At 58.4% G+C, this 27492-nt stretch overlaps 1 protein-coding gene across 1 annotated transcript in view; it reads left to right on the forward strand.

Annotated features, from left to right (window-relative positions):
• Positions 1 to 27492, forward strand: part of CROCC2 (ciliary rootlet coiled-coil, rootletin family member 2) — an 80257-nt gene that overhangs the window by 5154 nt on the left and 47611 nt on the right. The window contains exons 2-14 of the mRNA XM_024243599.3: positions 5918 to 6068; positions 6929 to 7080; positions 9596 to 9702; positions 12133 to 12289; positions 17499 to 17602; positions 18261 to 18458; positions 19759 to 19855; positions 20158 to 20364; positions 20586 to 20797; positions 21125 to 21307; positions 21796 to 21940; positions 22365 to 22511; positions 22773 to 23003. Of these exons, the coding sequence (XP_024099367.2) occupies positions 5918 to 6068; positions 6929 to 7080; positions 9596 to 9702; positions 12133 to 12289; positions 17499 to 17602; positions 18261 to 18458; positions 19759 to 19855; positions 20158 to 20364; positions 20586 to 20797; positions 21125 to 21307; positions 21796 to 21940; positions 22365 to 22511; positions 22773 to 23003 (2091 nt within the window). The remainder of the gene's footprint in view (positions 1 to 5917; positions 6069 to 6928; positions 7081 to 9595; positions 9703 to 12132; positions 12290 to 17498; positions 17603 to 18260; positions 18459 to 19758; positions 19856 to 20157; positions 20365 to 20585; positions 20798 to 21124; positions 21308 to 21795; positions 21941 to 22364; positions 22512 to 22772; positions 23004 to 27492) is intronic.

Raw genomic sequence — 27492 nt, forward strand, 5'->3', positions numbered from 1 at the left:
AACCCCCACTAGCCCCGTGGTCCAAGGATCGTGTCCCACAATCCTCCACAGAACATTTGAGGCCCTCACGGTCTGGCTCCAGGTTCCTCCTCTGCCCCACCCACCGTCATCCCCACTGCCCCTCCCCCAGGCCCTGCACAGACCCCTGGAGACGCATCCTCTCCACCTTTGCTTCCACAGCTCCCTCCACATGGACACAGTGCCCGGGCTCTCTAGCTGGTGGGTTCTTTCTTATCCCACCTCCCCCAGGAAGCCTGCGTGGGCACCAGGGACACAGGGACAAACAGGAAAGACAGGGTCCTTGCCTTCTTCAAGTTCCTTGTTCTGAGTCATTTTGCCGTTGGTGATTCGGACCTCAGGAAGTTCCAGCTGAGCTCTCAGTCTTCCAAGCAGTGTGCTGTGTCCAAGCCTGTCTGTGTGCCAAGCATTGTGTTGGGGGCATAGAAGGAAATGATAAGTTGTCTCTCCCCATCCACAATCCCTGCCTCAATGCCTGGCCGGCCGGGGTCCTGCCTACAGGGGTGGCCTAGATTTATCATCACCTGAGGAGCAAACTGACACCCACAGAGGCATGTTCCTGCTCCTGGGTGATGCCCAGGCCCAGAGTGTGCTCCACAAACACAGAGACTTAAACTGAGCAGTTGCTGAAATACAGCATTTTGGAGGCCAGGTGTTATCCCAGGCACAGAGAAGCTCTTTTTCCTAAGGAAATGGAGCCTGGCAGGAGGCCACCCAGCCGAAGGCCCTCTCTGCGGCAGGCTGGGCTGCGGAAGGACGGCAAGCAGACCTCCGGTGGCTGGACTTGGCCGGAGGCCCTGTCCTCAGATGTGTTCTTCAAGCTGTGCCTGCTCCTGGCAAGGCCAGACTTCCCCGCCCAGGGATGCTGGGAGGGCCATGGAGGGCCCAGGAGAGAAAGGCAGCAGCTGCAGCATGGCTGGGCTCAGACACAGGAGGAAAGGGGCTGCTGCCCGGCCCGGAAGCTGCTTGGTTCCCTGCCCTTTGCTCAGGCTGGGGAGGGGGCACACAGGGGAGGAGAACTGCAGCAGAGCCAAGTCCAGACACCGCTGCTGGGAAGGCTCATCAGTGACCACCCTTGTGCGCGAGTAGGGGCCCAAGGCTGGGGTCCCAGTCCTAACGCTGCTGCTGAGCAGGTGCCCTTGAGCAAGTCTCAGAGGTGCCAAGCCTCACCCTCCTCACCCATTAAGGTGGAGGCCAGAAGCCTCCAGTGCAGGTCAGGACAATGGATGCGAAAACGTTTGCAAGTGGAGAGCGCAGAGAACCCTGCGGGCCGATGCTGGCGCGTGCCTTCACTCTCGTGGACACACATCTTTCATTTTCCACTGAGCACTGGTCCCTGATGCCATCCAAACCCCCAGCCCCAGCCTCCGTTCTACAACAGCAGGACCTGGCAGCCCCCTGCAGCGCTCCTCGCGGCCACACGGGGGCACTGTTGGAGCTCAGGGAAGGCACCCTCCACCCTCTGGCTGGGAGCTGCCTCCATCCCACCCCTCACTCAGGAGGTTCGCCCTCCACCCCACCCTTCACTCGGGGGTCCACCCCTCAATGAGGGTGACCCAGGCTGACCGAGGAGCCTGCTGATGGGTGGGCGAGGGTCCCGATGGACATGCTCCCCCTCCCCGTCCCCCTCCCACCCCCAGCTCAGGCAGCTGTCCAAGCAGGATGGGACGACAGGGGTGGTGGGGCTGCTGAGGGCTGGTGGGGCCAGTGACGCTTGGATCTGAGCTTCAGCAGGCCCCTGACCGTCCCTGCTTCAGGTGGCTTTGACGAGGGTGTGGGGGATTTCCCTCCAAGGCTTCTGACCCCTGACAGTATCTCCAAGTTCATGCCCCAGGTGCAGGGATGGGAATCAGCACAAGAGTGTGGCCTCCAGATAAAGCCAAGACTCAGGTTTTTTGGTGCAGACCTAGAGTCCCTGCGCCCTCCCTGCAGGCGGAAGCCTTTTGCAGGCAGTACGGGCTGGCAGGTGCACTCTGGCTCCACCCCACCCCAGTGGAGAGCTGGGGTCGTGTCCCTGGCCTCAGTTTCCCCATCTGCAGCATGGAGTATGATAAGGTGACCTCCCGGCCCCCCATTCCAGGATCTTGGCCAAGACCCTGGAATGGGGAAGGGGTGTAAGAGGAGAGGCTCTGGCAGCAGCCCTGAAACCCCCAGTCCCCAGCAAGTGCCAAAGTGCAGGTGGGACCCTGGATCCACAGGAGGGTTCTGATTCCATCAGAGGGTGGGAGGTCATTTGCCTGCAGGCAAGATTCCAGCAGCTTGCATTTCCCAGGGGCTGGTGGCCAGTTGGGGGCAGGCAGCTGAGGCCACACGTGGTCCATCCACTGCACCCTCACAGAGCCCCAGCCCCTGGTCCTGGGATCCAGGAGGGCCTGGATGGCCAACGCTCCCATTTCACAGATGGGGACACGAGGTGGGGGGTAACACACTCACGGTCTCTGTTTATTGGTGGCATAGCAAGGACCCCAGTCCAACTCTTTTAGAGGGGAGCCCTGCTCTGACCCTGCGGAGGCAGAGATATGGGGAGCCCACATTTCCCCCAAGGTTTGGCTGTCCCTCTCCACACAACCAAATGGGGTGGCACAGCAGTGAGGACCCGCTGGCTCTCCCTGCTGGGCCACCCCTCTCAGGGCCAGGATCGAGCTGAGTGGGCCAGCTACCCCTAGCGTAGCTCCACGCAGGGGCTATGACCTCCCTGGGGTCTTTAATGCAGGTTGAGCTGAAGAGGGTGCTGGGGGCAGGAGGAAGAGATATGAGCCGGGCTCAACTGTGAGTCTGGAGCCTTAGGGGAAAGTGACCTCCAGCCCTGGTGTTCCCTCCCACTACGAGGCCTTCTAGAATACAAGCCTCCAGCGGACGCTGGGCCACAGCCTGGGCCCACCCCGCAGAGGCCCGGGCGGGAAACGGGCATGCCCAGAAGGACCCACAGGTCGCGGAGGGGACGCCCTGCCCGGACCCGCTGGCGCAGGTGGCAGCGCAGAGTCCCCGGGAGGGGCCTGGGGAGCGGGTGGTGCAGATCCTCAGGACCACCCTGGAGCCGTGGGGAAGGAAGCAGCGTCGGCGGGGTCCTAAGCGCTTAGGTTGGCGGCACAGGCCTCCGGTCACGCCGACCCCCACCTTCCCTTCGTTCCCCTCCGCTCCCATCCCTGCCTCTCTCCTGCTTGCTCCTTCCCTCAGCCCTTCTCTCTCCTCCGGGTGGTTCCGTGGGGGCGGCGCTGCCCTCACACTCCAAAGTCGCGCCCATTCTACGCCCCCGGCGCCCCCCTCTGCGTCCCCCTGCGCCCCCCTTCTCGCCCCCTCCTTCCCCGGCGCCCCCTTCTGCGTCCCCCGCCCCCCTGCACGACCCCTGCGTCCCCCGCGCCCCCCTCTGCGCTCCCCAGTGCCCCCGCGCCCTCGCGCCCCCTGCGCTCCCCGCTCCCCCCCAGCGCCCCCTCCTCGCCCCCTGCTTCCCCTGCAGCCCCTGCACCCCCCGTGTCCCCCTGAACGCCCCCTGCGCTCCCCCCGCGCTCCCCGCGCCCCCCTCTGGCTCCAGCTGGGCCGCGGCCCATTGCAGGCACCCGTCCACAGATGGAACCCATTACGCCCCAGCGCCTCTCGGGACGTCCTGCTAATAAGTGACCCTCTGTAAATGTTAGGAATGAGTCAAGTTTACTCCGCGCTGCAGCCTTCCCGTTAGCGGGGTGGCGCCGCCGATGCCCGGGGGAGCGCAGGGCGGGAGCTGCTGAGCAGGCGGAGGGAGGGCGGGGCAGAGCCCTTCCCGGCCTGGGGGGTTGAGTGGAGCCTGACGGTCTCTGATCAAAGAGCCTGGGGTGCCTCTTGCCACCCTGCTGGGCCTTCTTTCCCCGCTGTGCAAAATAAGGGGTTTAGAACAGAATGGCTAAGCCCCTTCCAGCAGCTCTCCTCCTGGTTGGTGGTCTTGGCACCTGGTTCCCAGCTGGGCCTAGGAGGAGGAGCAGGGACTTCCCTCCCCCTCCCCCACTGGGCTGCTGCTCCCAAAGGGGGCCCATTACTCCCTCCAGAAGAAGAGGCAATGGGGGAACCTGCAGTGAAGGCGCCTCCTAAGACCTCCCAGGGGACTGAGAGACAGACCCTGGTGCACGGGCTGTCGGGAGGACGGGCGGCTGGCCCCAGACCTCAGCTGATAGTGGGGAGGTGTTTGCTGAGTGGCTGCCCTTCACAGGGCAGCAGGGTCAGAACAGGGCCACTCCAGGCGCCATGCTGAGCCTGGGTCTGCAGTGACTCTCCAACCCCCGCGAGGGGGGCCGCGATCTTTGGGGTGCAGTTGGAGGAGGAGGCCTGTGTCCAGGGAGCATCTGGGATAGCCGTACAGCATGCACCAGGTGCAGGAGGCCTGGCTGGGGTTGGGAGGAGGGCCAGAGCCGGGGAGCAGGGCACAGCCACCAGCCCAGACCTGAGGTCAGAGTCCGGGGACGCAAGCAGGGTCTCAGGGAGAGCCAAGAGATGGCAGGCAGGAGGCAGCCAGGTGGTCACCCACGAGGACCCTGGTCAGGAGGAAGATCCAGGAGGCACAAGGTGGGGGAGCTGCCCTGCAGACCCCAGGGAGAGGGGTCCTCTGTGCTGGCGTGGGAGCCAGGCAAGGAGGACTTGGGCGGACTCTGGGGTGCCACGCTGGAGAGCCCTAGGAATGGACGTCCCCTCCCAGCTTCCCCGGCAAGCATCCAGTCACCCTTTAGTAGTTAATTCACTGCCTGAAATTTAGATATCCTTAAGGCAGCAGGCCGGGGACAGCTGTGGCCTTCCGTATTCCTTAAGGCAGCAGGCCGGGGACAGCTGTGGCCTTGCGTATTCCTGCGGGATCCTGCCTGGGCTTCTGCTGGCTTGGCACAGGCGGCCTGTGTGTCCTGCCCACAGTCAGTAATCTATTCCACCTGGCAGGAGTCCCCTGCCCTGGGGTCCCAGCCCTCCCCAAGCTGTGCCCCTGCCCGGCAAAATGCCATTAGAGCCCAAGACCCTCAAAACCAGGCTGGGGTACCCAGGACACCCAGGCGCTCCTGGGGCAGAAGGGCAGCCACTCAGCAAACACCTCTCGAGTGTGAGCCCAGGTCCTGGGCCTTCCTGCCCACTTCTGGGCCTATTGGAGCCTCTTCCCTGGCAGTCGGCTTTCATGAAGGACCCACCTGGGAAGGAAGGCTGTCCTCGCTGTCCTCGCTGCCCCGGCCCACGCAGCCCTCTGAGGGCAGCCTGAGGATGGGAGTCCCAGACTCTGCCCAGAATTCACAGCCGTGGGAGGAGAGGGCTCCACGGGCCCTGCTCATCCTCGGAGCCTCAAGCATGCAGCCTGGGGCCTGCCCACCCTCCCGATAGACCGAGCCTGTGGAGGGGCAGTGGGCAGCTGAGCAGAGAAGCATGCGTTCAGCCTCAGCCCTCTGACCCATCCTCAGCCCCCACTATCCCCCCCACACAAACACACTGGGCTCTGTGACTGCTGTGTGGGATCTAGGTCCCTCCTCTGGCCCCACTGTGCAAACAAGCTGTGAGACCACCTGCTCCAGGTGGGCGAGGATGTTGGGTTTCTTGTGGAGCAGAGGCAAAGGAACCTGCCTGTCAGCATCCCCTAGGGGACTGGCAACCACTTAGCCAGCGCTCAGCCCAGCCCCCACCAAGACAGGGCAGAACCCCAAGCAGAGTACCTGCTCCTGCTGACCTCGACTGGGTGTGGTCCTCCTCTCCAGAACCTGGGGACAGGCGCAGCCCCACTCCACAGGTGGAGAACCAAGGCATGTGCTTGAGTGACCTGCCCAGCCTCACCCTGTCCTCTCCAGGGCACTCAGCTGCCTTGGGGTGGCCCTGTGGTGGATCCCATTTAGTGGGATTGCAGGGGGTGCCTGGCAGCTGTTGGAGGCTGCCATCTCCAGGTATCTCTGGGGGTGTCTTTCAGAGACTGGAGGACACCATCCTGAGTTCCACAGCCAGCAGGGAAGACCGGGCGCTGACCGTGCGTGGGGAAGGCCGGCGGGCCTCGCCCACCCCCGTCCCCACCCGCATCCGTGAGATCGTGGCCAGCAGCCTGAGTGAGGAGCCACCCCAAGGTGACGGTGTGGGGGACAGTCCTGGGCCCGGGGATGGCCAAGGTGACAGCGTGGGGGACAGTCCTGGGCCCGGGGCTGGCCCCACCCCCCACAGGGCCACCCTCAGGGGCATCACATCGATACCCACAGGGCACTCAGCAGGGCCTGAGCAGGGCTGCTTCTGTGTGGCACACTTGTGGCCACCTGAGTCTCCGCCTCACTGGTGTTGGTTTCTTCCTCAGCACGGAAATGCTGGACACTGGCACTCAGGGAGCACAGACACCCACCCCCCTGGGCTCTGCCTGTCCTGCACCCGCCCCAGGTCCCTGTGCTGCCTCCAATTGTCCACCTGGCAGCTGAGGAACCAGCTCCAGGCCGCCTGTCCTGTGTGTGCTCAGGACTCCCTCGTGCATGGGTCCCAGGGATCCCTCTGTCCCAGGGTCTGTCCGGCCTCCTGCAGGCCTGGGGAACTGGCTGTGTGTGTATTTACAAAAGCACCTTATTACTCGGGGACCAGGTCCCTTCCCCCAGAAGCAACAGGGCTCACAACTTCATAGACAGGGCGAGTGCCCAGCGTCCAGGCCGCCCACACACTCTGCTGCCATTGGTTTGGGGCTCAGCCTGGGCCTGGGTCTGCACTGGGGTTCCAGGTGCTCAGAGGTGATAGGATTCCAGTTAACGTGAGAGGAAGTGGGGCTCAGAGTATGAAGTCTGCCTCCCTATGTTAGGGTCCCTGACTCAGAGCTGGGACCCCTCCCAGGAGACAGGGGCAGGTCCAGCAGCTGGAGCCTGGTGGCCAGCCCAGGGGCCCATCGTGGAGACAGGGCTGAGTGCGCGTGGGCCCTGGTCTGGCCACCCGGGCTGACCCAGGTACTGTGCAGCAGGGGTACAGGAGCCGACAGCCACCGTGGCCCGAGTGCAAGAGGAGAACGAGCTCCTGCAGGAGGAGCTGACCCGGCTGGGGGACCTGCTGGCCCAGGCCGGCGCCGAGCGAGATGAGCTGGCCAGCAGGTGCCGTGTGGTCAGCGAGCAGGTGCGTGTGTGCAGCAGACTCAGGGCAGGCGGGAGGGAGCACCCTGGCCCTTTGTGAGGGGTCACTTGTCAGGACAGCAGTCAGAGCCTGGGACCATCAGCAATTTCTAAGACTGGGAAAGACAGAGTGTCAGCCATGGGACATTCAAACCCTGGGCAACAGATGGGGAAACTGAGGCAACCGACGGGATAGCTGAGGCCAGAGGTGGGAGGCCAAGCAGCACATGCCCAGGCCTTTCTGATGCCCAGCGTGTCCCCTAGGTCTCGCAACCCAGCTTAGGCACTGACTTGTCCCTGCACCTGCCCAGAAGCCCTGTGGGGTGGCCTGGCCAGTCCTGACTCGCAGGGCCCAGTGCTCTGCCCAGCGTTGGCACAAAGCTGGCACCTGCACAGCAGAGGAAAGCAGACCAGCAGGCACCGACCCCAATCCCAGATGGAGCTTGCAGAGAAATGGCTCCACCCCAGTCCCCTGGCCCTTTCCTGACAACTGAGGCTGGCCGGGGTCGCTTGGACCTCAGAGGACAGGGGCCAGAGGCAGGGCTGTATCTTCGGTCCCCTGGTGGCTGTGGTGCCTTCCAGGGTGACCTGTGAGGTGAGCGAGAGGCATATTTAGTGACAAAACGTGGAGCTGGGGAGGGCCTCCCGTTGTGTAGACAGGGAAACCGAGGCAGAAAGGTGAAAAACCTGCTAGGCCAGAGCCTCTCTCCTATGTCGGCTGCTCCAAGACATGCTGGCTTCTGAGGCAGGACTTGGCAAGGAGCCAATGCGTGGAGTGGGGTGTCCAGCCCACCTTGTGGGGGACTCAGGGCCCCTGCCACACCCATGCCATCTTCAGAGCCCCCCCGGTTCTGCATGGCAGGTCAGATGACCCCACTCTCCAGATAAGGAAGTAGAGGCTCAGAGCCAGCTAGTGATCACCCAGGCCACACCACCATTACTGGGGCTGAGATCTGAACCCCTGAACCAGATCTGGCCCCTTCTTAGTCACATGACCAGTGGCCAGTACTGAATGCCTGAGGGGTCCCCAGGGGGCCTCAACTTCTGGAAGGGTTCTTCCCAGGACCACAGCAGCACCAGCCCCACAGGGGTACCCTCAGCTCTCCAAGGGGCCTGCTCTCTGCTCCCCACCCAGTTCTATCACGTCCTGACCCCCACACGGGAAACACGTTTCCATTGTTGCTGGCACCCGTGGGAGCCCCTGAGGGCAGGACCTGGGGTCCACCCCACCTGATGGGGGCCCCAGCACGTCCATGAGCTGCCAGCCAGCCTACTCTTCCTGGGAGCCCCTACAGCTGTGGGGAGGCCTTGGGGGAGGCATCTTCCTAGCACAGGGTGGGGAGATGTTGGGAACAGGCCGCTGGGAATAGAAGCCTCAGAAATGCTGCCTACAGATTAGTAAGCTGCGTGAGTCAGATCCAAACTCGCCAGCAGCCCAGTGCACGCCAGCTCCCAGGCAGCTCAGCAGGCAAAGTGTGGGTGCCAGGAGGCTGGGTCTCACTTCAAGTTACCCCCAAGACAGGCGGAACAGGGTGGGTCTGGGTGGCCAGAGTGCCTGACCGTGGCATCTCCATCCTGGGGTGGCACCCCCAGACCCCACCCGGCTCCTCCAGGGTCTTCCAACGCCCCCTTCTCTTCCAGCTGGTGGCTGAGGAGGGGCCCCTCTGCTCTCCCATGCATTCGGCCCAGGCACAGCCACAGCTGAGGCCCCGGGTCTGCTGCCCTCCCCTCCACCCCTCCACCCCTCCACCTGGGCCATCCTTGGCCCTTGATTTCCTGGGCCCAAGTTCAGTCTTGGCCCAGTGATGGCAGAGTGGCCCTGGACAGTGGGAGTGTCCCTGGGCAGTGGGAGTGGCCCTGGGCAGTGGGAGTGGCCCTGGGCAGTGGCAGTGGCCCTGGGCAGTGGGAGTGGCCCTGGGCCCACATCATGGTGGGTGTGGTCCTGTCCCCTGTAGGTGAGGTGCTGGACTCAGGCAGGAGGCCCAGTTGGAGGGGAACCACACTCACTCACTCTCCAGAGGGCAGCCCCAGAGACAGCCCTGTGACCCTCCATCCTGCCCCTGTGTGCCTGAATGGAGCCCTGAAGCCCCTCCCCCTGCCCTGACAGCTGGGCTGCCCAGGTGGCTGGGGCAGTGGGGCCTCAGTTTACACATCTGTAAATGAAATGTGGGCATGCTCCAGCGGCCCCCAGAGCCGTGCCCCCACTGGGCCACCGTACTCACACTGTCCTCAAGGCCTGATGGGATCGGCACATCAGTGCAACCCAGCGTGCCCCTGCCCCTCCCCTCCTCTGCCAGCTATGGGCACTTGGCACACAGCAGGAGGCCGCCTGTCGGGTTCATTGTGTGCAAGGGCCTGGGCCTCGCCTGGGCCTCACCAGACCCAACCCCAGCCCCTGCTGTGGGGCCCCAGGGAGCCCTCTCTTCCCCACCAGGGTCAGCTTTGTGCCCAAGATGCCCCAGCCCCTGCCCGGCAGGTTCAGGAGCAGCCAGACCAGGTGGGCTATTGCTCCTCCCCAGCTGCAGGCCCGGCTGGAGACCACCGAGGCTCAGCTGCGGAGGTCGGAGCTGGAGCACAGCATGGATCTGGAGGAGGCCCTTGGCCGTCTGGAGGCTGCCGAGGAGAGGTGAGGCCAGGTGTGGGGCAGTCAGGGCTGCAGGAAGCACAGCCATCCCCCGGAGAGGCAGTGGGACCCTCTGTGCCTTGGGGCTACTGACAGCTCTTCCCAAAGCAGTCGTGAGTTCAGTTTCCCTGTGGGAGTCAACCCAGGCCTCCACGGCCTGGCAGGGCAGGGCAGGGGGCTAGAGAAGGCGCGGCTGGGAGGGGGTACTGACTTGAGTGGCTGGGCAGTGTGGGGGCCTGCAGCACGCTCCCTCTTGCTGTGGGGAGATCCCAGGCCGAGTGGAAACAGTGAAACACTCAGCCTCCTGGGCTTGGGCCTCTCACGCGACCAGGCACCGCCGTCCCAGCCTCTGAGAGCGGCTCAGCAGCATTCCTATTATAGTAGCAGCATCACGATTGCACCCATCTCTATCAGACCCCTCCCCCGCTCCACACGCCAGGAGCAGGGGCTGCTCACCATGGGGGACAGGACTGGTGCCAGCTTTCCACATGGCAGCCTCTCCACACTCTGCCATCCTCCCTGCCATGGGTCAACCTGGCTCATGAATAACAGGGAGGGAACCGCAGAGAGAGACAGAGCCTCATGAATGACAGGGAGGGAGCGGCAGAGAGGGACAGAGCCCCCCCAACCCACCATCAGTGAGCGCTGATATTAGGACCCTGGCAACAGACCCGGGCCACTAGCCACACCTGAGTCCAGTGTGTGGATCACCCACTCTCACACCCTGAAATGGTGCTGACGATGTCATGCCTGGGCTTATCTAGGGGGCCTCTGCCCGGCCCCCACCCTGCCCGCACTAACCCAGCCCCCCAACCCTAACCCAGCCCCCCAACACTAACCCAGCCCCCCACATCAACCCAGCCACCGAACTAACAAGCCCCCTACACTTATCCAGCCCCACCCACACTAACTGAGCTCCCACACTAACCAAGCCCCCCACAAACCCAGACCCCCACACCAACCCAGTCCCCGCACTAACCCAGCCCCCTACATTTATCCAGTCCCACCCACACTAACTGAGCTCCCACACTAACCCGGCCCCCCACACTAACCCAGCCCCCACATTAACACAACCCCACCCACACTAACTCAGCCCCACCCGCACTAACCAAGACCCACACACTAATGGAGCCCCCACACTAGCCCAGCCCCCACACTAACCCAGCCCCACCCACATTAACCCAGCTCCACACTAACCCAGCCCCTCACACTAACCCAGCCCCACTCACACTAATCCAGCCCCTACATTAACCCAGCTCCCCACACTAACCCAGCCCCTCACACTAACCCATCTCCACCCACACTAATCCAGCCTCCACATTAACCCCGCCCCACCCACACTAACCCAGCCCCCGACACTAACACTGCCCCCCACACCAACCCAGCCCCCGCACTAACCCGGCCCCACCCACACTAACCCAGCCCCTCACACCCTAATGCAGCCCCCACACCAACCCAGCCCCCGCACTAACCTGGCCCCACCCACACTAACCCGGCCCCACCCACACTAACCCAGCCCCTCACACCCTAATCCAGCCCCCACACCAACCCAGCCCCCGCACTAACCTGGCCCCACCCGCACTAACCTGGCCCCACCCACACTAACCCGGCCCCACCCACACTAACCCAGCCCCTCACACCCTAATCCAGCCCCCACACTAACCCAGCCCCCACATTAACCCAGCCCCCCACAGTAACCAAGGCGCACCAGTCTCCCAGACCTGGGGAGGTTAAGTTGTCTGCAGAATATTGCCACATTTGGTTCATCCTCCAGGAATCTGGAAAACGAATCAAAGTGCTGAGAAACTTTTGAAAACCGGTTTTGAGGGGGAAGAAAAATAACCCAAAAGGGGGCTTAGGCCTGGCGGGCAGAGAGGAGCAGTGAGTGAACCACGGTGTGGGCCTGGCGGGGGTGCCGGCTCCCGAGGTCCACACACCTGGCGGACTTGCACCCCTACTGCAGCAAGTGTGGACCTACTCGTGGTGGGGAAGGCCCCAGGGTACAGCAGAGGCCGTCCCCCACCACGGGATATCCGACTCCCTCTCCGTGTCACCCCGCCCCGCGAAGGGCGCCTCCCTCCCAGCCCCTGGCACCTTGTCTCAGGCATTGGGGGACGGGCCAAGGTTGCAGAGCCAGAGCCAGGAGAGCTCGGGGCAGGGGCTTTGGGGAGGACAAAGGGCAGATATCGCAGGAAGGCAGAAGGGCACTGGGCTGGCACCTGGGAGAGCCACCTTGATGCTGGCACTCAGTTTAGGGGTCCCTTGTGGGGCCCATGGCAGGTGGGGGCAGAGCAGCGGCTGTGCACCTGAGCCGGCGTCAGTTAGGCCCAGAGGGTTTGGGGCTCCATTCAAGCCCCTTGACTTGGGGACTCTGAGTGCCTCTCTTAGGAGAGGCTGCCTACCCCCACCATGCCCTGTGGATTGTCTGTCCAGGAGCACCGGCCTCTGCCAGGTGAATGCGCTCCTGCGGGAACAGCTGGAGCACATGAAGAAGGCCAACGACACGCTGGGCCGGGAGCTGGCCGGGATGACGGGCGGCGTGCAGCGCCTGCAGGGCGAGCTGGAGCTGAGGCGCTGGGCCCAGAGACAGGTGCTCCCCCAACACTTTCTCACCCCATGGCGGCTGCCTGTCTGGGTGCCTGTGGCTGGGTAACAGGCAGGGACCTGGTGAGGGTGCGCTGGCTCAGCGGCTGTCCCTCTTGGGGACAAGGCCACAGCTTCTTGCCACACCATGTCCCCAACCCGGCTTGGCCACAGCAGTCTGTGGAGGGAGGCACTTCCTGGTCCACCCCTACTGCCCCCCACCAGGAGAAGGAGGGCAGGGCTCTCAGAATGGGGCACTGGGGCCGCACCCCGGCTCTGGTGTGGACCACGCTGTTTGGAGAGGCAGGTTGTTCTCCATAGGCCGAACTCCTGGCCAGACTTCAGGAGGGGGGGACCCTGGAGGGAGCCTGGGGCTACACCGCTGCTCACAGCACCTGGCCGTGGCCCCCCAGGTCCCCCTGCAGCCTTACCCACTCCAACTTCTGAACCCTGAGGCATGCAGGAGGTCAGGGCACAGGGTTCCAGGCACCAGCCCCTGTGGGAGGGAGACATCCAGGTGTTCATGCCCTGCTCAGATCTCTCCGTGGTCGTGGGACCGCCTGAAGCTGCTGTGGCCTTGGGTAACGTGGCTCTCCAGCCAGGCAGTCCCTGGGGGCCTGAAGGTGTTCCCAACAGCCCTCCAGCAAAGGGGGCCTGGATGCCCAGCCCCTGCACGCTACGGGCACCACGGGCAAGGAATTCCCCCGGAAGACGTGCTGTGCCAGGTGGAGGCGGGAGTCAGAGGGGCAGCCGCGTTTCTGGCCTCAGGTTGCCTCCACAGACGTCCCTCAGACAAGCCTGTCCCAGAGAGGCCGCCACTCGCCCCCATGGGGGCCGGGTCCCAGCCCCGAGCCCCCCACAGCTGCTGCTCCTGAAAGGCGGGTGTCAGACAAACCAGCTGAGGTTTACACCCCGAGAGGGAATGCCGGCCTCTGCATAGCGTCAGCGGGAGCCGTGCTATCAGCAAGGAGTCATCGCCTATGCCAGGCCTTCTGGCTCGAGGCGTTTGAGGCAGATCTCATGTTCCCACTGCCTGGTCCCCGTCCTCAGACGGCTGGGCAGGTCACCTGAGGACCGCAGGAGCCGATTCCGCCGTGTGAGATCAAATGCCGCAAGGAGAGGGTCCCTGGGCTCAGTCTGGCATTCGATCACCCAGGTCTTTATTTTCCCTTTGTCCTTGAGAACTGTTCTCACTGGTTGACAGCTGCTTTCTCTTGGCACCTTAAAGATATGCTTTCTCTTTCTCCTTCCGCTGCTGCTGTTGAGAAGTCAGTTTCCAGGCTGCCTGGATTCTGACTGGCTCCTTATCAAGGTAATGTGTCTTACCGGCTGCTCTTAAGATCCGTGCTCCGACTTGGTTGTTGTGCCATGTCCCTTTGTTGTGTCTGCGTGTAGATTTATTTGTTTTTCCTGCTTTAGGGTTCGCGGACCCTCTGTGTCGCTTGTTATTTTGGGGAAGTCAATATTCTTTAAACATTGCTGGTGCTCTTCATCCATCTCCCCTCCTCTGAGCTCCGGCTGGACGTGTGTTAGCCATTCTTATGCTGTCTCCCAGTCACAGTTCACGGTTTTGTTCTTTTTATTACCCTGGACTATATTCTAGATAATTTCTTCAAATTTCCTTTCCTGTCCATCAGTTTTCTCTTCTGATGTCTAATCTCTGTTAAATTTGCCTACTTAGCTTAAATTGCCGATATTGTATTTTTCCTCATTAAGAGTTCTGTTTGATTCTTTCCCAAATATTAAATCGCTTACTCTTAACTCACAGTTTCTTTTTTTTTTTTTTTGAGACAGAATCTTGCTCTGTCGCCCAGGCTGGAGTGCAGTGGCACGATCTCAGCTCACTACAACCTCCGCCTCCCAAGTTCAAACGATTCTCCCGCCTCAACCTCCTGAGTAGTTGGGATTACAGGCGTGTGCCACCACGCCTGGATAATTTTTGTATTTTTAGTAGAGATGGGGTTTCACAATGTTGACCAGGCTGGTCTCGAACTCCTGACCTCGGGCGATCCGCCCACCTCAGCCTCCCAAAATGCTGGAATTACAGGCATGAGCCACCTCGCCTGGCTTCTTAACTCACATTTTCAAGTCTCTTATTTATTTGTTGAACTATGTTAAAAATAGTCTTTTTGTAGCCTGTGTCTGACTATCTAATATCTGAAATTCTTTAAGGTCTGGTTCTATTGTTTCTGCTGGTTTCTGATCATGGTCCTTTGTTTCCTTGTGCCTTTGGTGATTTTTTTATTTTTTAACTAAGAGCTGCTTATTTTCCTTGGAATTTTGTGAAATTTCTTTGAAACCTGAGGTGAATATAGTATTTTCCAGGAAGGGTTTTTATTTGTTTCTGATAGATGCTGAGGGGCTCTAACAGTCTTTGGGGCCACATTGAAGTACATTTTCAGCTTAAGTTTTCTTGAGACTATCCTGGTTATGTAGTGTGGTTCCATATGCACAAGGAAGACTTTTTTCTCTGTTTAACTCCGACATTCTAGACAGGCAGTTTTCCTTATAATCTCCTGCAGGATCATGTGTGCCTGTTTTTTTGTTTTTTGTTTTTGTTTTTGTTTTTTTTCTGTGTGTGTGTGTGTGTGTCTGTGTGTGTGTGTGTGTCTGTGTCTGTGTGTGTGTGTGTGTGTGTGTAGCAAGAAACTGCGTACACTCTCTGATGGTCTGTGACTTCACCAACTCCTGGCCTGAGTGTTCCAGCCGTTCAGGCCACCCCAGCCCTGCATTCAGGAAGAGGCTGTGAATCTGGACTCTCATGTGTTTAAGCAGCAGGTTAATCTGGCAGCCACGCCTCCATGTTGCCAGGAAGTGTCTCAGCCTGCTCTTGAGATGAACACAGAGTGCAGGAGGCGGTGCGGCTGAAGCAAGCGTCCACCCCTGTATAGCAGGCATGGAGTGGCATGCCCTCCGAAGGTGTACAGACAGATGTAATGGGCACAGAGGGGCATGCCCTCGGAGGGTGTATGGCCAGGTATGGGTTCAGAGAGTCGTGCCCTCCAGAGCATGTGTGACCAGGTGTAATGGGCTCAGAGGAGCACGCCCTCCAGAGGGTGTGTGACCAGATGTAATGGGCTCAGAGGAGCACGCCCTCCAGAGGGTGTGTGACCAGGTGTAATGGGCTCAGAGGGGCACGCCCTCCAGAGGGTGTGTGACCAGGTGTAATGGGTTCAGAGAGTCATGCCCTCCAGAGCATGTGTGACCAGGTGTAATGGGCTCAGAGGAGCACGCCCTCCAGAGGGTGTGTGACCAGGTGTAATGGGCTCAGAGGGGCACGCCCTCCAGAGTGTGTATGGCCAGGTGTAATGGGCTCAGAGGAGCACGCCCTCCAGAGGGTGTATGGCCAGGTGTAATGGGCTCAGAGGAGCACGCCCTCCAGAGGGTGTATGGCCAGGTGTAGTGGGCTCAGAGGAGCACGCCCTCCAGAGGGTGTATGGCCAGGTGTAGTGGGCTCAGAGGAGCACGCCCTCCAGAGGGTGTATGGCCAGGTGTAATGGGCTCAGAGGAGCACGCCCTCCAGAGCGTGTATGGCCAGGTGTAGTGGGCTCAGAGGAACATGCCCTCCACAGGGTGTATGGCCAGGTGTAATGGGCTCAGAGGAGCATGCCCTCCAGAGGGTGTATGGCCAGGTACGGGTTCAGAGAGTTATGCCCTCCAGAGGGTGCATGGCCAGGTGTAATGGGCTCAGAGGAGCATGCCCTTCAGAGGGTGTATGACCAGGTGTAATGGGCTCAGAGGAGCATGCCCTCCAGAGGGTATATGACCAGGTGTAATGGGCTCAAAGGAGCATGCCCTCCAGAGGGCGTATGACCAGGTGTAATGGGCTCAGAGGAGCATGCCCGCCAGAGGGCATATGACCAGGTGTAATGGGCTCAGAGGAGCATGCCCTCCAAAGCATGTATGGCCAGGTATGGGTTCAGAGAGTCGTGCCCCCCAGAGGGTGCATGGCCAGGTGTAATGGGCATAGAGGGGCATGCCCTCTGGAGGGTGTACAGCCAGGTGGAATGGACACAGAGGGGCGTGTTCTCTGGAGGGTGTATGGCCAGGTGTTATAGGCTCAGCTGGGGGGAACCTCAGGTGTGGGATCAGGTGAGGGGGTCAGGCAAGCTTCATGAAGGTGAGATGATCTAATACCTGAAGTTCTTCAAGGTCTCATTCTATCGTTTCCGCTGCTGTCTGGTCATGGTCCTCTGTGGGGGTTCTGGAGGATGAGCAGGATGTGAGTGCTCTACCTGAAGGCAACCCGGAGGAGCAGGGGTGAGGCTTTCACAGGCAGGGAGAGGTGGTAGGAACACAGTAGCCCCCTGAGTTCCAGAGGTCGGCAAGCAGGAGAAGGCGAGTGCAGGGCCTAGAAGGTGGTGTGGAGACTGTGAGACTTCTGGCTTTCATCTTAGCTCCCTGCAAGGCTGGAACCACTGTGCACACACGATTCCCCCCATTCCTGCCCCCAACACAGAGTCCTCCCACTCCGCTCCGTTACAGCCTAACTGCTGGACTTGTCTCAGCAGTGGCTTCCCACCCTCCTCCCTGATGAACAGGGGCCCCAGTGCTAGAGGCTTCTAACTTCAGTGGCTTCCCCACCGTCCTCTCTGCTGAACCTCGGGCCCCAGTGCTAGAGGCTTCTAACTTCAGTGGCTTCCCCACCATCCTCTCTGCTGAACCTCGGGCCCCAGTCCTGAGGCTTCTAACTTGCTTCTGTGTCCCTGGCACCTTTGAAGTGCCAGACCAACACCTGGACATCTTCAGGAGCCCTCCAGAGTAAGGAGAAAGACTGTACTGGAGAAAGGCAACCCGTTCTCTTCCATCGGAGTGGGAGGGTAGGAGCCGTGTGCTGCAGAAGTGTCTGCCCCAACAGGGGACCAGGCCTGGTTCTGGGGTGTTCCAAGCCTGAGCAGTTCCTGAGAGTAGCTGGGGAGCCGTGACTGAGTCAGCACCTTTTCTCTTCAGCGGCCCACACACCCCACCCTTCCACCTCCGTGCACACAGGCTGGCCTGGGAGGGCTGGATGTGGTCATGTCCCCAGGTCATCTCCTGCGGAGGGGTACAGTATGGCCCCAGGGTGGGGTTGGGGGAGCCCAGGGCTCATTTGCCTGTGAGATATGGGGGCTTTGGGATGCTGGGTCCACTTCCAGCCCCCATGGAGAGGGACATGGCACCTGGAAAAGGGTAAAGGCGCCCCAGCCTGAAGTAGACAAGAGGCCTCTTGCTTTCAGACCCGGCCAGGGGGCCTGGGGCAGCCCCGGGACCTCCTCCTCCTGTGGAGACAGGCCGTGGTGCTGGGGACAGACCTGGCCGAGCTGCGTGCAGCCACTGAGAGGTGAGTGCCAGCCGCCCCACCTGGGGCCAGGCACCCGGCTGCAGGGAGCTGAGGCCCCCTCGGGGAGGGGGGAAGCGGTGCCCAGGGCGGGCTCTCTCGTGGGTGAAGTAGCCCTGGCCTGCCGGCTTCTCACCCAGCCCTGGCTGGGCCTTAGGCTGGCCAGTGGGAGCAGTGATGAGGGCGGCCTAGGAGGGCAGTGGAGGAGGACAAACAGGCCAGGGAGGTAGGTTGGGGATGCCAAGGAGAGATGAGAGGAGAGTGAAGAGGATACTGTGGGATGGGGGACACCTACCCAGATGGAGCTTCTGGAGTCTGTCCAGCCCTTGCTGGGTGCCACACTGGAGGTCAGTCCTGGTATCACCCCGCTAGCCCTTAGGTACGTAGCAGCCCCTTGCACAGGAGGAATCGGGGGCTCAGAGGGTCGATGACTCGGTGAAGGCTGCTGAAGCCTGAAGTGTGCAACCTGGCCCTGCCCCTGCTCACTCCTCCCCAGCTGCCTTCCTGGTGTTTGGTGACACATGGGAACAATCAATGCCATGCAGTGGGGGCTTCTCCTGAGGACGGCCAAGGAGGGGGTCCTCTGTGGGGCTGATGGGACCAGGCCCTCCCTCTGCAGATGGGTCCTGAGTCAACCACAGGTGCTGCCCTTGTCTCCCAGGGGCCTTGCTGACCTGCAGGCAGACACGGCCAGGACAGCCCGCCGCCTGCATACTGCCTGCCTGAACCTTGACTCCAACTTGCGGCTGTCGGCCAGCAGCACGGCCAGCACCCTGGGGCAGCAGCTTCGCGACAAGGTCGGGGAGATGCTGCAGCTGCAGGGCCGCTGGGACACAGAGAAGGTGGCGCTCCTGGCCAGGTGGGTGCCCAGGGCCAGCAGGCTTGCACAGGGAGGGCCCAGGGGGCCAGGGCCCATCCAGCCTGCCGAGCAGCTGTGGATCCCAGATGTGGTCACACTGCTCCAGGCCAGGTGGGTGCCCAGGGCCAGCAGGCTTGCACAGGGAGGGCCTGGGGGGTCGGGGCCCATCCAGCCTGCCAAGCAGCTGTGGATCCCAGATGTGGTCACACCGTTCCAGGGCAGGTGGGGCCCTGACGTCGCTGGTGGTGCACACTCTTCAGAGTCACCATCCCAGTGGCTGCAGGGCACTCCCCTAATGCCCAGGAGGCAGACACTGGGGTCTCCTACAGTGAGGGTTTCAGGGAGCATGGCAGGGAACTCACTGGGACTGCGTCCTGGGGGTCAGCACCCAGAACTGGAGTTTTCAGGCTTAAAGCAGGAACATTCTTCCGGGGGCAAGAGCTCACCTTAAGTAAATCATTTAAAAACTGAGGCAGAAAGAGGGACCAGGCCACCTCCTGCCCGATATGAAGGACACCCACACCCTCTCTGGGGTTCTGTGAGCCCCGCCATGATTGTGGAAGGTTTTGGACCCACCACCCACATCGGGGGCTCAGAGGTCTCTTGAGGGCAGCTTCAGCAGAAAGTGGGGAGGCGGCTCCCCAGTGGAGGTCTAACCTGCTGGCCGTGGGGCCAATGCCTCACAACCCAGGGTCCGGGGCCCACTTGGCCACAAACACCCCGCCAGGCTGACAGGCAGAAGCCCTCCCTACCCTCAGGGGGTCCAGCTGAGTCAAACACACCACAACCCAGTCCCAAATGAGCAGGACAGGACATGGGGGCCCAATGGTGCCGTACAGCTGCAGGGGCAGCACAGCAGGGCCTGAGCCACAGGAATGGGGACCTGGGGTCTTCAGGAAGAAGGTGGGTCCTGGGAAGGAAGGAACAGTAAAATCACTTATTGTTAGACTGATGGTGACAGGTGCTCCAGGCAGAAGGACTGGCCGGGAAAAGGCCTATGGTGGGCACTCCCTCTGTTGTGCCACAAGGACAAGGCAGAGCCTCGGGCAGCCACTGCATCTGAGGCTGGAGAGCTGGTCAGGGTGTGGGCCTTGACTCCTGAGACCGTGGGAGCCACTGAAGGCTCAGTGGCAGGGGAGACACGTGCTCAGACCAGGGACAGAGGCCACTCAGACAGAGGCATCACCCAGCACCGGCAGGGGGGCCACCGCACGGAGGAGTCCGGGCAGAGCCAGGGCATGCTTGGGTGCCCGTCCTTTGGGCTCTGCCCTTCACCCCCCCACCCCCCGACTCCTCCCAGACTCTCGGAGCAAACGCAGCTGGTGGAGAAGCTTACGGAGCAGAATGAGCAGAAGACGAAGACCATCGCTGCCCTCAGAACCGACCTGCAGAACCTGGTTGGTGGGCGGGACGGGGGTGGCTGTGTGGCAGGGGTCTGTCACCCTTGCTCAGGAGTCTCCCCTGCCACAGGAAGCCTGGTGCAGCAGCGGCCCGGGGGCAGCGGACGGCCTGCAGGGCAAGGTGGGGTCCCTGCAAGTGCACTTTGAGGCACGTCAGGAAGGTGTGGCCCCTCGCCTGTCCTCCCGGTGGCAGAGGGGGAGGTGGCCCACAGGGACCCTCAGGACTGTCTGCGCGGTCCCCACCAAATCACAGCCCTGTGCTCTGGGCCCCTCTATCCCTTCCTCTCTGCACCTTGAAGGCGACCCAGGAGGACGCCCGGTGCCTGGAGCTGGCAGGGAGCAGCATCACTGAACTGGGGGAGCCACGGCGCCCGCTGAGGAGCCCCCAACGTACCACATCCCCCCATCAAGGGGTGTCTCCACCACACACCTGCTCCCCAGCCGCCCTGGATCCCGCACTGCAGGCCGTGCGGGCAGCCGTAGAGAGGCGGTGGCAGCGGGAACAGGTGGGCAGCCACAGCCCACAGGACTCTCTGTCTCCCTGAGGGCAGAAACATGAGCTCCTCAGGCTGAAGGGTAGTTATGGGGCCTGCCCCTGAGCCCCATGGCCCCAGGGAGGGGCCCCAGGGAGGGGGTGTCCTTTCTGGGGAGTCGTAAGCCCTAGTGGGCCTCAGTGGGCAAAGCCTGCCTAGGCCAGAGAGACCCACACCGCACCCCACCCGAGCAGGAGCTGTGCCTGCAGCTGAAGTCCTCCCAGGCACTGGTGGCCGGGCTCCAGGAGCAGCTGTCCGAAAGCCGGCGGGAGCTGTGGGCAGCACAGAAGCTCCAGCAGGAGCAGGCTCAGGAGCAGGCACAGGAACGAGAGACTCTTCGGGGCCAGCTGGAGGCCCAGAGGCTCGAGGTGCAGCAGTGCCGGGCGTCCTGCAAGCTCCTGGGGAGGTAATGGGGTGAAGGGGTTGCACGGTCTTGCACAGGGTGTGTGGGATCCTGAGGGCCCAGGGCTGCTGTCAGGACAAGCACCTCTAGAGCTGGAGGGGTTGCCAGCCAGGGAGGGGTCCTTTCCTTCTAGCAAAGTTCCATGAGCACCGGTTGGACATGGGCCTGGGTGGGACACACCCGCCAGTGAGACCCTGTGTGCTTCTCGGGCTCCCTCTGCCCATGCAGTCTCAGGGGCTGGCATCTACCCAGCCCCAAGTGCCCACCAAGGCACATGATGCACCTTGAATGTGTCCAGGGCCGCCCCAATTCTGCCCCCACCATCCCCAGGGAGAAGGCTGCTCTGGAGATGGTGGTGGAGGAGTTGAAAGGGAAGGCAGACGCTGCAGATGCGGAGAAGCAGGGGCTGGAGGCCGAGGCCGCAGAGCTGCAGAGAAGCCTCCTGCTGCAGGCAGAGCAGAGGGAGGAACTGGCTCTGCGGAGGGAGCGGAGCTGCAGGGCACTGGAGACTAGGTGTGCAGCCGTGGCTGGGTGGGCAGGGACCCTACCGCAGAAGAGACCCCACTCTGCCACCTTCAGCCACTTGGCCTTGGGCCACGGGTCTGTTTCTTCACCTGTCTCATCTCAGGGTGTGGTGGCGGCCCTAACAGGGCAGGGATGGGGGCTCTCCAGGCTCCTCCCCAGGCTGCACCATCCTCCAGACCAACCCTCACTCCCTCTGGCCCAGTGCCCCACCTGGGTGCACATCCACCACCCTGTGGGCCCATCAGATGTGGGGCCCCACCCCTCCCGTCCCCCCAGAGGCACTTGTGCCTCCCCTGCCCCAGAAATGAAGCCTGGAAGCGAAGGGCTCCCTGCCTTCCTGGTCCTCCAGGGACTCCATGCTCCTCCTGGGCCTCCCTGGGCTTGGAGGGAGTTGCAGGCAGTCGCCTGCCTGAAATCCCATGGGGCAGCCACTGCTCACCCTGAGCAACCTCCCGCCCTCTGGTCTGGGGCCTCAGTCAAGGCCGCCTGCAGCAGCTGGAGGAGAAGGTCTCCGGGCTCAGAGAGGAGCTGGCATCAGCCCGGGAGGCACTGAGCACAGTGCAGCTGCAGCGGGATGTCGTGGAGAGTGAGAGGGAGGGACTGCGCAGCGCCCTGGCACGGGTATACTCTGCTCCCCCCAACCCCGTCCCCTCTCCCGTCTGCCCCCACCCACCCTGGCCTCACTGACCTGGCCTCCCACTCCCTCTCTCCTGCCTGCGGGGACCCTCAGCCCATCACCAGAGATCCCAAAGTCACTGAAGTTCTCTCCCGTCCCCAACCAGTAGGCACCAGCCTGGCCCAGCTGCTCTCAACCCTGCTGGCCACGCCTGCTTTTCGTGGCTTCTCCCTGGCCCGCCAGCCACCTCCTCTGGCTGGAGCCACCATTGGCCCTGAGACCTCCCCACTGTGGCGACCTTCCCATCATGTCCGCCCAAGAGCTCTGGCTTGCACACCTCCGTGGCTCAGGGCTCACTCCTTTCCCAGCGGCAACAGCCCTGCCCTGGAAGCTGAAGGTCCCCCCCTGGAATCCCCCTCCCTGCCCCAGGCCGAGTGCAGCAACGTGGACCTGGAGCTTCTTGTGAGGCGGCTGAAGTCGGAGGGAGTAGAGCAAAGGGACTCCCTGGCCGCAATGGCCGCCTTGATGGAGGGGCTGGCTCAGGACAAAAGTGCCCTGAACCACCTGGCTCTCCAGGTGAGACAAGGGCCAGTCGGGGGGGCCTCGCTGGAACCTGTTTCCCAGGTGGCTGTGGGTCTCCCAGCCCTAGGCCTTCCTTCCATCCTCCCAGATCACTTCCTCTCCTGGTTCGAGGTTTTGGGGACAAGGGAGCCTGACTAGCCCTGGCCAGGTCTGAGGGAGGGAAGACAGTGCCCCTGGGCAGTCCTTGGGGATGGCTGGCCTACAGGGACCGAGGGTTGGGGGAGTGGATGCAGAGCCCCCGACACCTGGTGGCAGCTGGAGCAGGAGCGAGACCAGCTGCGGGAACAACGGAAGACTCTGGAGCAGGAGCACGCCCGGGCCGGGGAGCAACTGGCACAGGCAGAACAGCAGCTGGCGCTGGAGCGGGCAGAGCGCAAGGGCCTGCAGCAGGCCTGCGGACGCCTGGAGCAGCAGCAGGAGCAGCTAGAGGGGAAGGCAGCCCTGCTGGGGCGAGAGAAGGCCCGGCTCCAGGAGCAGGTGGGCCAGGTGAGGATGTCTGCAGGGCAGGCTGCCGCCGTCTGGGATGTGGCTGGGTCACAGGTCCTGCCTAAGGTACTTCTGGGAGTCAGGCAGGCTCAGGATGCCCATGTCAGCTCTTTCTGTCTTGGTAATGGATCAGGCCCAGTGCTGGCCTCCCCGTGGGGGTGGGGGCTCCCCGTGGGGGTGGGGGCAGGGGGAGGGTATGCAGAGAAGAAGATTCCCATCAGGCCTGGCCTCCATATCCATCCCGCCACTTGGTAGGGGAGCCCGGGCCTCAGGCCAGTGACTTCTGCACGCTGGGCCCTTAGAGAGCTTTGCTCTTTCTTCCTCTGTCTTGTTTCTCCCTGGTCCACATCCACACAGCTGAGCTCTGCGACTGCACATTCACTGGTGCCTCACGCATTTATTCCCAATTTCCCCATCTTTTGTTGAGGAAGTTCAACTCACCGGAGAAAAAAAACAGTCTTGGTTTTTTCCAATCCTGCCTCGTTCATCCGTGCAGAAACCCTGTCCGTGCTGAGTTTCAAGCCCCTGTGGCTCAGATTCTGCAGCCCCCATCACATTCAGGACAGCTCAACCCTCCTTCCGTTTTCAGATTCTGCCTTGTCCTTTTTGGGGGTCATCTTTTTCTTCTTTTTCTATTGACATTTAATAAGTCAGTGTACAGTGTCAATGAATTTTGACAATTGTACAAACCCGGGTAGCCGCCACCAGGATCAAGACATAGAACATTTTTGTCAGCCCAGCAGGTTCCCCCACGTGCCTTCAGCCATTGCCCAAAGCCCCTGGCTCCCACCCAGGTGACCTCTGCTCTGATGTGCAGCACCACAGACTGGATGCACCTGTTTCAGAATTCCTTATAAATGGAGCCATGCAGTACGGACGCTTTTGTGTCCAGCTTCTCTCTCCCAGCATCATGTCTTTGAGATCCATACGTGTTGTTCAGTGTATCACTAAGCCCTTTCTTTTTAACTGCATAGTTATATTCCTTGGGATGAGTAAACCACATTTGCTTACTCATCCACCTGTTGCTGGACATTTGGATTGTCCAGCAACAATATTTCCAATACTGGTCCTGCCTACAAGGTCCTTCCTTGGCCCTGCCTACAAAGGGCACTTTAACATATCACTGGGACCAGCACCCAGGTGATGTGAATTCTCTGCCTGAACCCTGCCTACAAAGAGCATTGTGGCTTATGTCTAGGTCCATTATGTAAGTGATGTGACTCCCTTCTACTGCCTTGACCCTGCACTTATGTTGCATTGTGTGACACACACTTGGTGATATGGTTTAGATTTGTGTCCCCACCCAAATCTTATGTCAAATTGGAGGAGGGGCCTGCTGGGAGGCGATTGGTTTGGGACTGTGATGCACAAGGCTGTTTTAAACCTTCTTGTACAAGTCACATACATATATTTTTATTTTTCCTAACTAAATACTTAGGAGCAAAACTGTGCACTCACTGTATAGGTGTGTGTTGAACTTTTATTGGGAACAACCAAGCAGCTTTCAGAAAAAACAGACAGCTTTCCAAAAGTGGTTCAATCACTTCGCTGCAGCCAGCAGTGTAGGAGAGTTCTAGTTGCTCCTCTGCCTTCTCGACATTTGGTATTGTCTGTTTTTTTGGTTTTTGGTTTTTGTTTTTGTTTTTTAGCTATTCTATGTGTGTGAAGTGATACATCACTGAGGATTTCATTTGCATTTCCCTGATAACTGAAGATATTGAACACATTTTCACGCACTTATTGGATATTTGTATGCTTTATTTTATCAATTGTTCAAATCTTTTTCCCATTTTTTAAACTGGGGTTTTGCATTTTGGTTATGAATATACAGGAATTTATATATCATGGATACAAGTACCTTATCAGACACATGTCCTATGAATATTTTCCCCAAGTTTGTGGCTGCCTGTACATTTTCTCAATGATGTTTTTTATGGATGGACATAAAATTTTAACTTTGGCAAACTCCAATTTATCTATTTCTTTTTTTAGTTTTACAATTAGTATTTTCTAGGTTCTGTCTGAAAAATTTTTGCCTACCCCAAGGACAAGAAGATATCCTCCTACATTTTCATCTGGCTTTCACATTTGGATCTATGATCCATTTCGTTTATTTTTATGGACAGCAGGGGTTCTCCACGTGTGCTTCCCAGACTAGCAGCATAAACATCACCAGGTGATATGGTTTGACTCTGTGTCCCCACCTAAATCTCATGTCAAATTGGAGGAGGGGCCTGGTGGGAGGTGATTTGTTCATGGGGCCAGATTTCTCCCTTGCTGTTCTCTTGATGTTGAGTGAGTTCTCACAAGATCTGATGGTTTAAAAGTGTGTGGCACTTCTCCCTTCACTCCCTCTCTCCTGCCGCCATGTGAAGAAGGTGCCTGCTTCTCCCTTCACCTTCCACCATGATTGTAAGTTTCCCAAGGTCTCCCAGTCATGCTTTCTATTAAGCCTGAGAACTGTGAGTCTATTAAATCTCTTTTCTTCATAAATTACTCAGTCTCAGGTAGTTCTTTACAGCAGGGTGAGAACAGACTAATACACCTGGGGACTTGTTAAAAATGCAAATGCTCATGCCTCACACAAGACTTACTGCATCAGAAACTCTGTGGGCAGGGCCCAGAAATCTGGATTTTAATTAGCCCTCCTTGGGATTCTGCTGTACACTAAAGTGTGAGAACCACAAGTGTATGGTATGGTGTAAGAACTAAGGTCCATTATTTTTCATACTAATACTCAGTTTTTCCAGCACCATTTTTTTAAAGTCTCTCCTTTTGTCCTTGATTAAATTTGGCAACTTGCTGAAAACAAATGGATCATATATGTAGGATTTGCTGATCTGTGCAAGTCAATCTATTCATTCTTTCACCAAAGCCACACTGTCTTGATTTTGATAGCTTTTTAGTAAGTCTTGAAATTAAGTAGTGTACACACATCCACCTTGTTCTTTTTTAAGATTGTTTTGGCTGTTCTAAATCCTTTGCATATGCATATACATTTTAGAATCATCTTGTCAATTTCTTCTTCCCTCCCCTGCAAAATAGCCTGCTAGGAGTTTGATTAAAATTGTTTAGAATTTATAGATCAACTTGAGGAAATGGACATCTTAAATATATTGAATATTATATCCATGAATATGGTATATCTCTCCATGTCTTTACTTTATTTCTGTCAGCCATGTTTGTAGTTTTCAATGTAGAGTTTTCTTGCACATCTTTGATTAGGTTAATTCTATATTTTTATATCATGAATTACATTACTGTTTTAATGTCATTTTCTTACTGTTCATTATTATAGAAATATAATTTCATATGAAATACAATTTCATTTCATATGTTTATTTTGAGTCATGTGACCTTGACAAATTCACTTATAAGTACTAAGGTTGTATGTTTATATAATTATTCATCTGTAACAATAGTTTTACTTTTTTTCTCATCTGAATACCTTTTATTTCTTCTTCTTATCTTATTGCACTAAGACCTGCAGAACAAAGTTGAATATAAGTGATGAGAGTGGCCATACTTCCACCCAAGGCAATCATGGGGAAATAATTTGATGTTTCACCATTAAATATGATGTTATCTGTAGGCTTTTCATAGATGCCCTTTATCAGAGTAAGGAAGTTCCCTTTCATTCCTAGTATGCTGACATTTTTAAAAAATTATAAACGGGTACTGGATTCTGCTAAATGCTTTTTCTGGAACTATTAAGATGATCACATCATTGTTCTCCTTCTGTTGTTAATGTAGTGAATTATATTGATTAATTTTTTAGATGTTAAACTTGCATATATAATAAGGCCTACTTTGTCATGAGTTAGTATCCATTTTATATATTTTTATTCAACTTATAAATATTTTGTTAAAGATTTTTGCATCTATATTTGTGAGTAATATTTCTGTAATTTTCTTTCCTTGGAATCATCAAATTTGGAATCAGGGTTGTGCTGGCCTCCTAAAATACACTGGAAAGTAGTCTCTCTTCCTCTATTTCCTGAAAGTGTGTGTGTAAAATTGGTATTACTTATTTCTTAAATGTTTGGCAGAATTCACTAATGAAATAATGTGAGTCTGGAGTTTTCTTTATGAGAAAGCATTTGATAATGAATTCAATTTCTTTAACAGATATATAATCTATTCCAATTTCTTATTTGTTTTTATGTCTGCTTCTTCATCTGCATCCTAATAATTTTGCATGTTGTGTTTTTATTATTAATCAATTCAAACTATTTTCTCTTTCCCCATGTAATTTATTCTTTGCCCCGTGGATTATTTGGACATATATGGCCTAACTTCCAAATAGGGTTTTCTAAAAGTCTAATTGTTATCAATTTCTAATATAATTCCATCATGATTAGAGGACACACTCCATATTGTTTGAATCGATTTAAATGTATTATGTCCCAGTCTATTGTCTATCTTGAACATGTCAAAAGAATGTGTATTATGCTATTGCTGAGTGCATTGTTCTATAAATATAAATTAA

The sequence above is a fragment of the Pongo abelii genome, chromosome 11 (genome assembly GCF_028885655.2).
Source record: "Pongo abelii isolate AG06213 chromosome 11, NHGRI_mPonAbe1-v2.0_pri, whole genome shotgun sequence".
NCBI lineage: Eukaryota > Metazoa > Chordata > Mammalia > Primates > Hominidae > Pongo > Pongo abelii.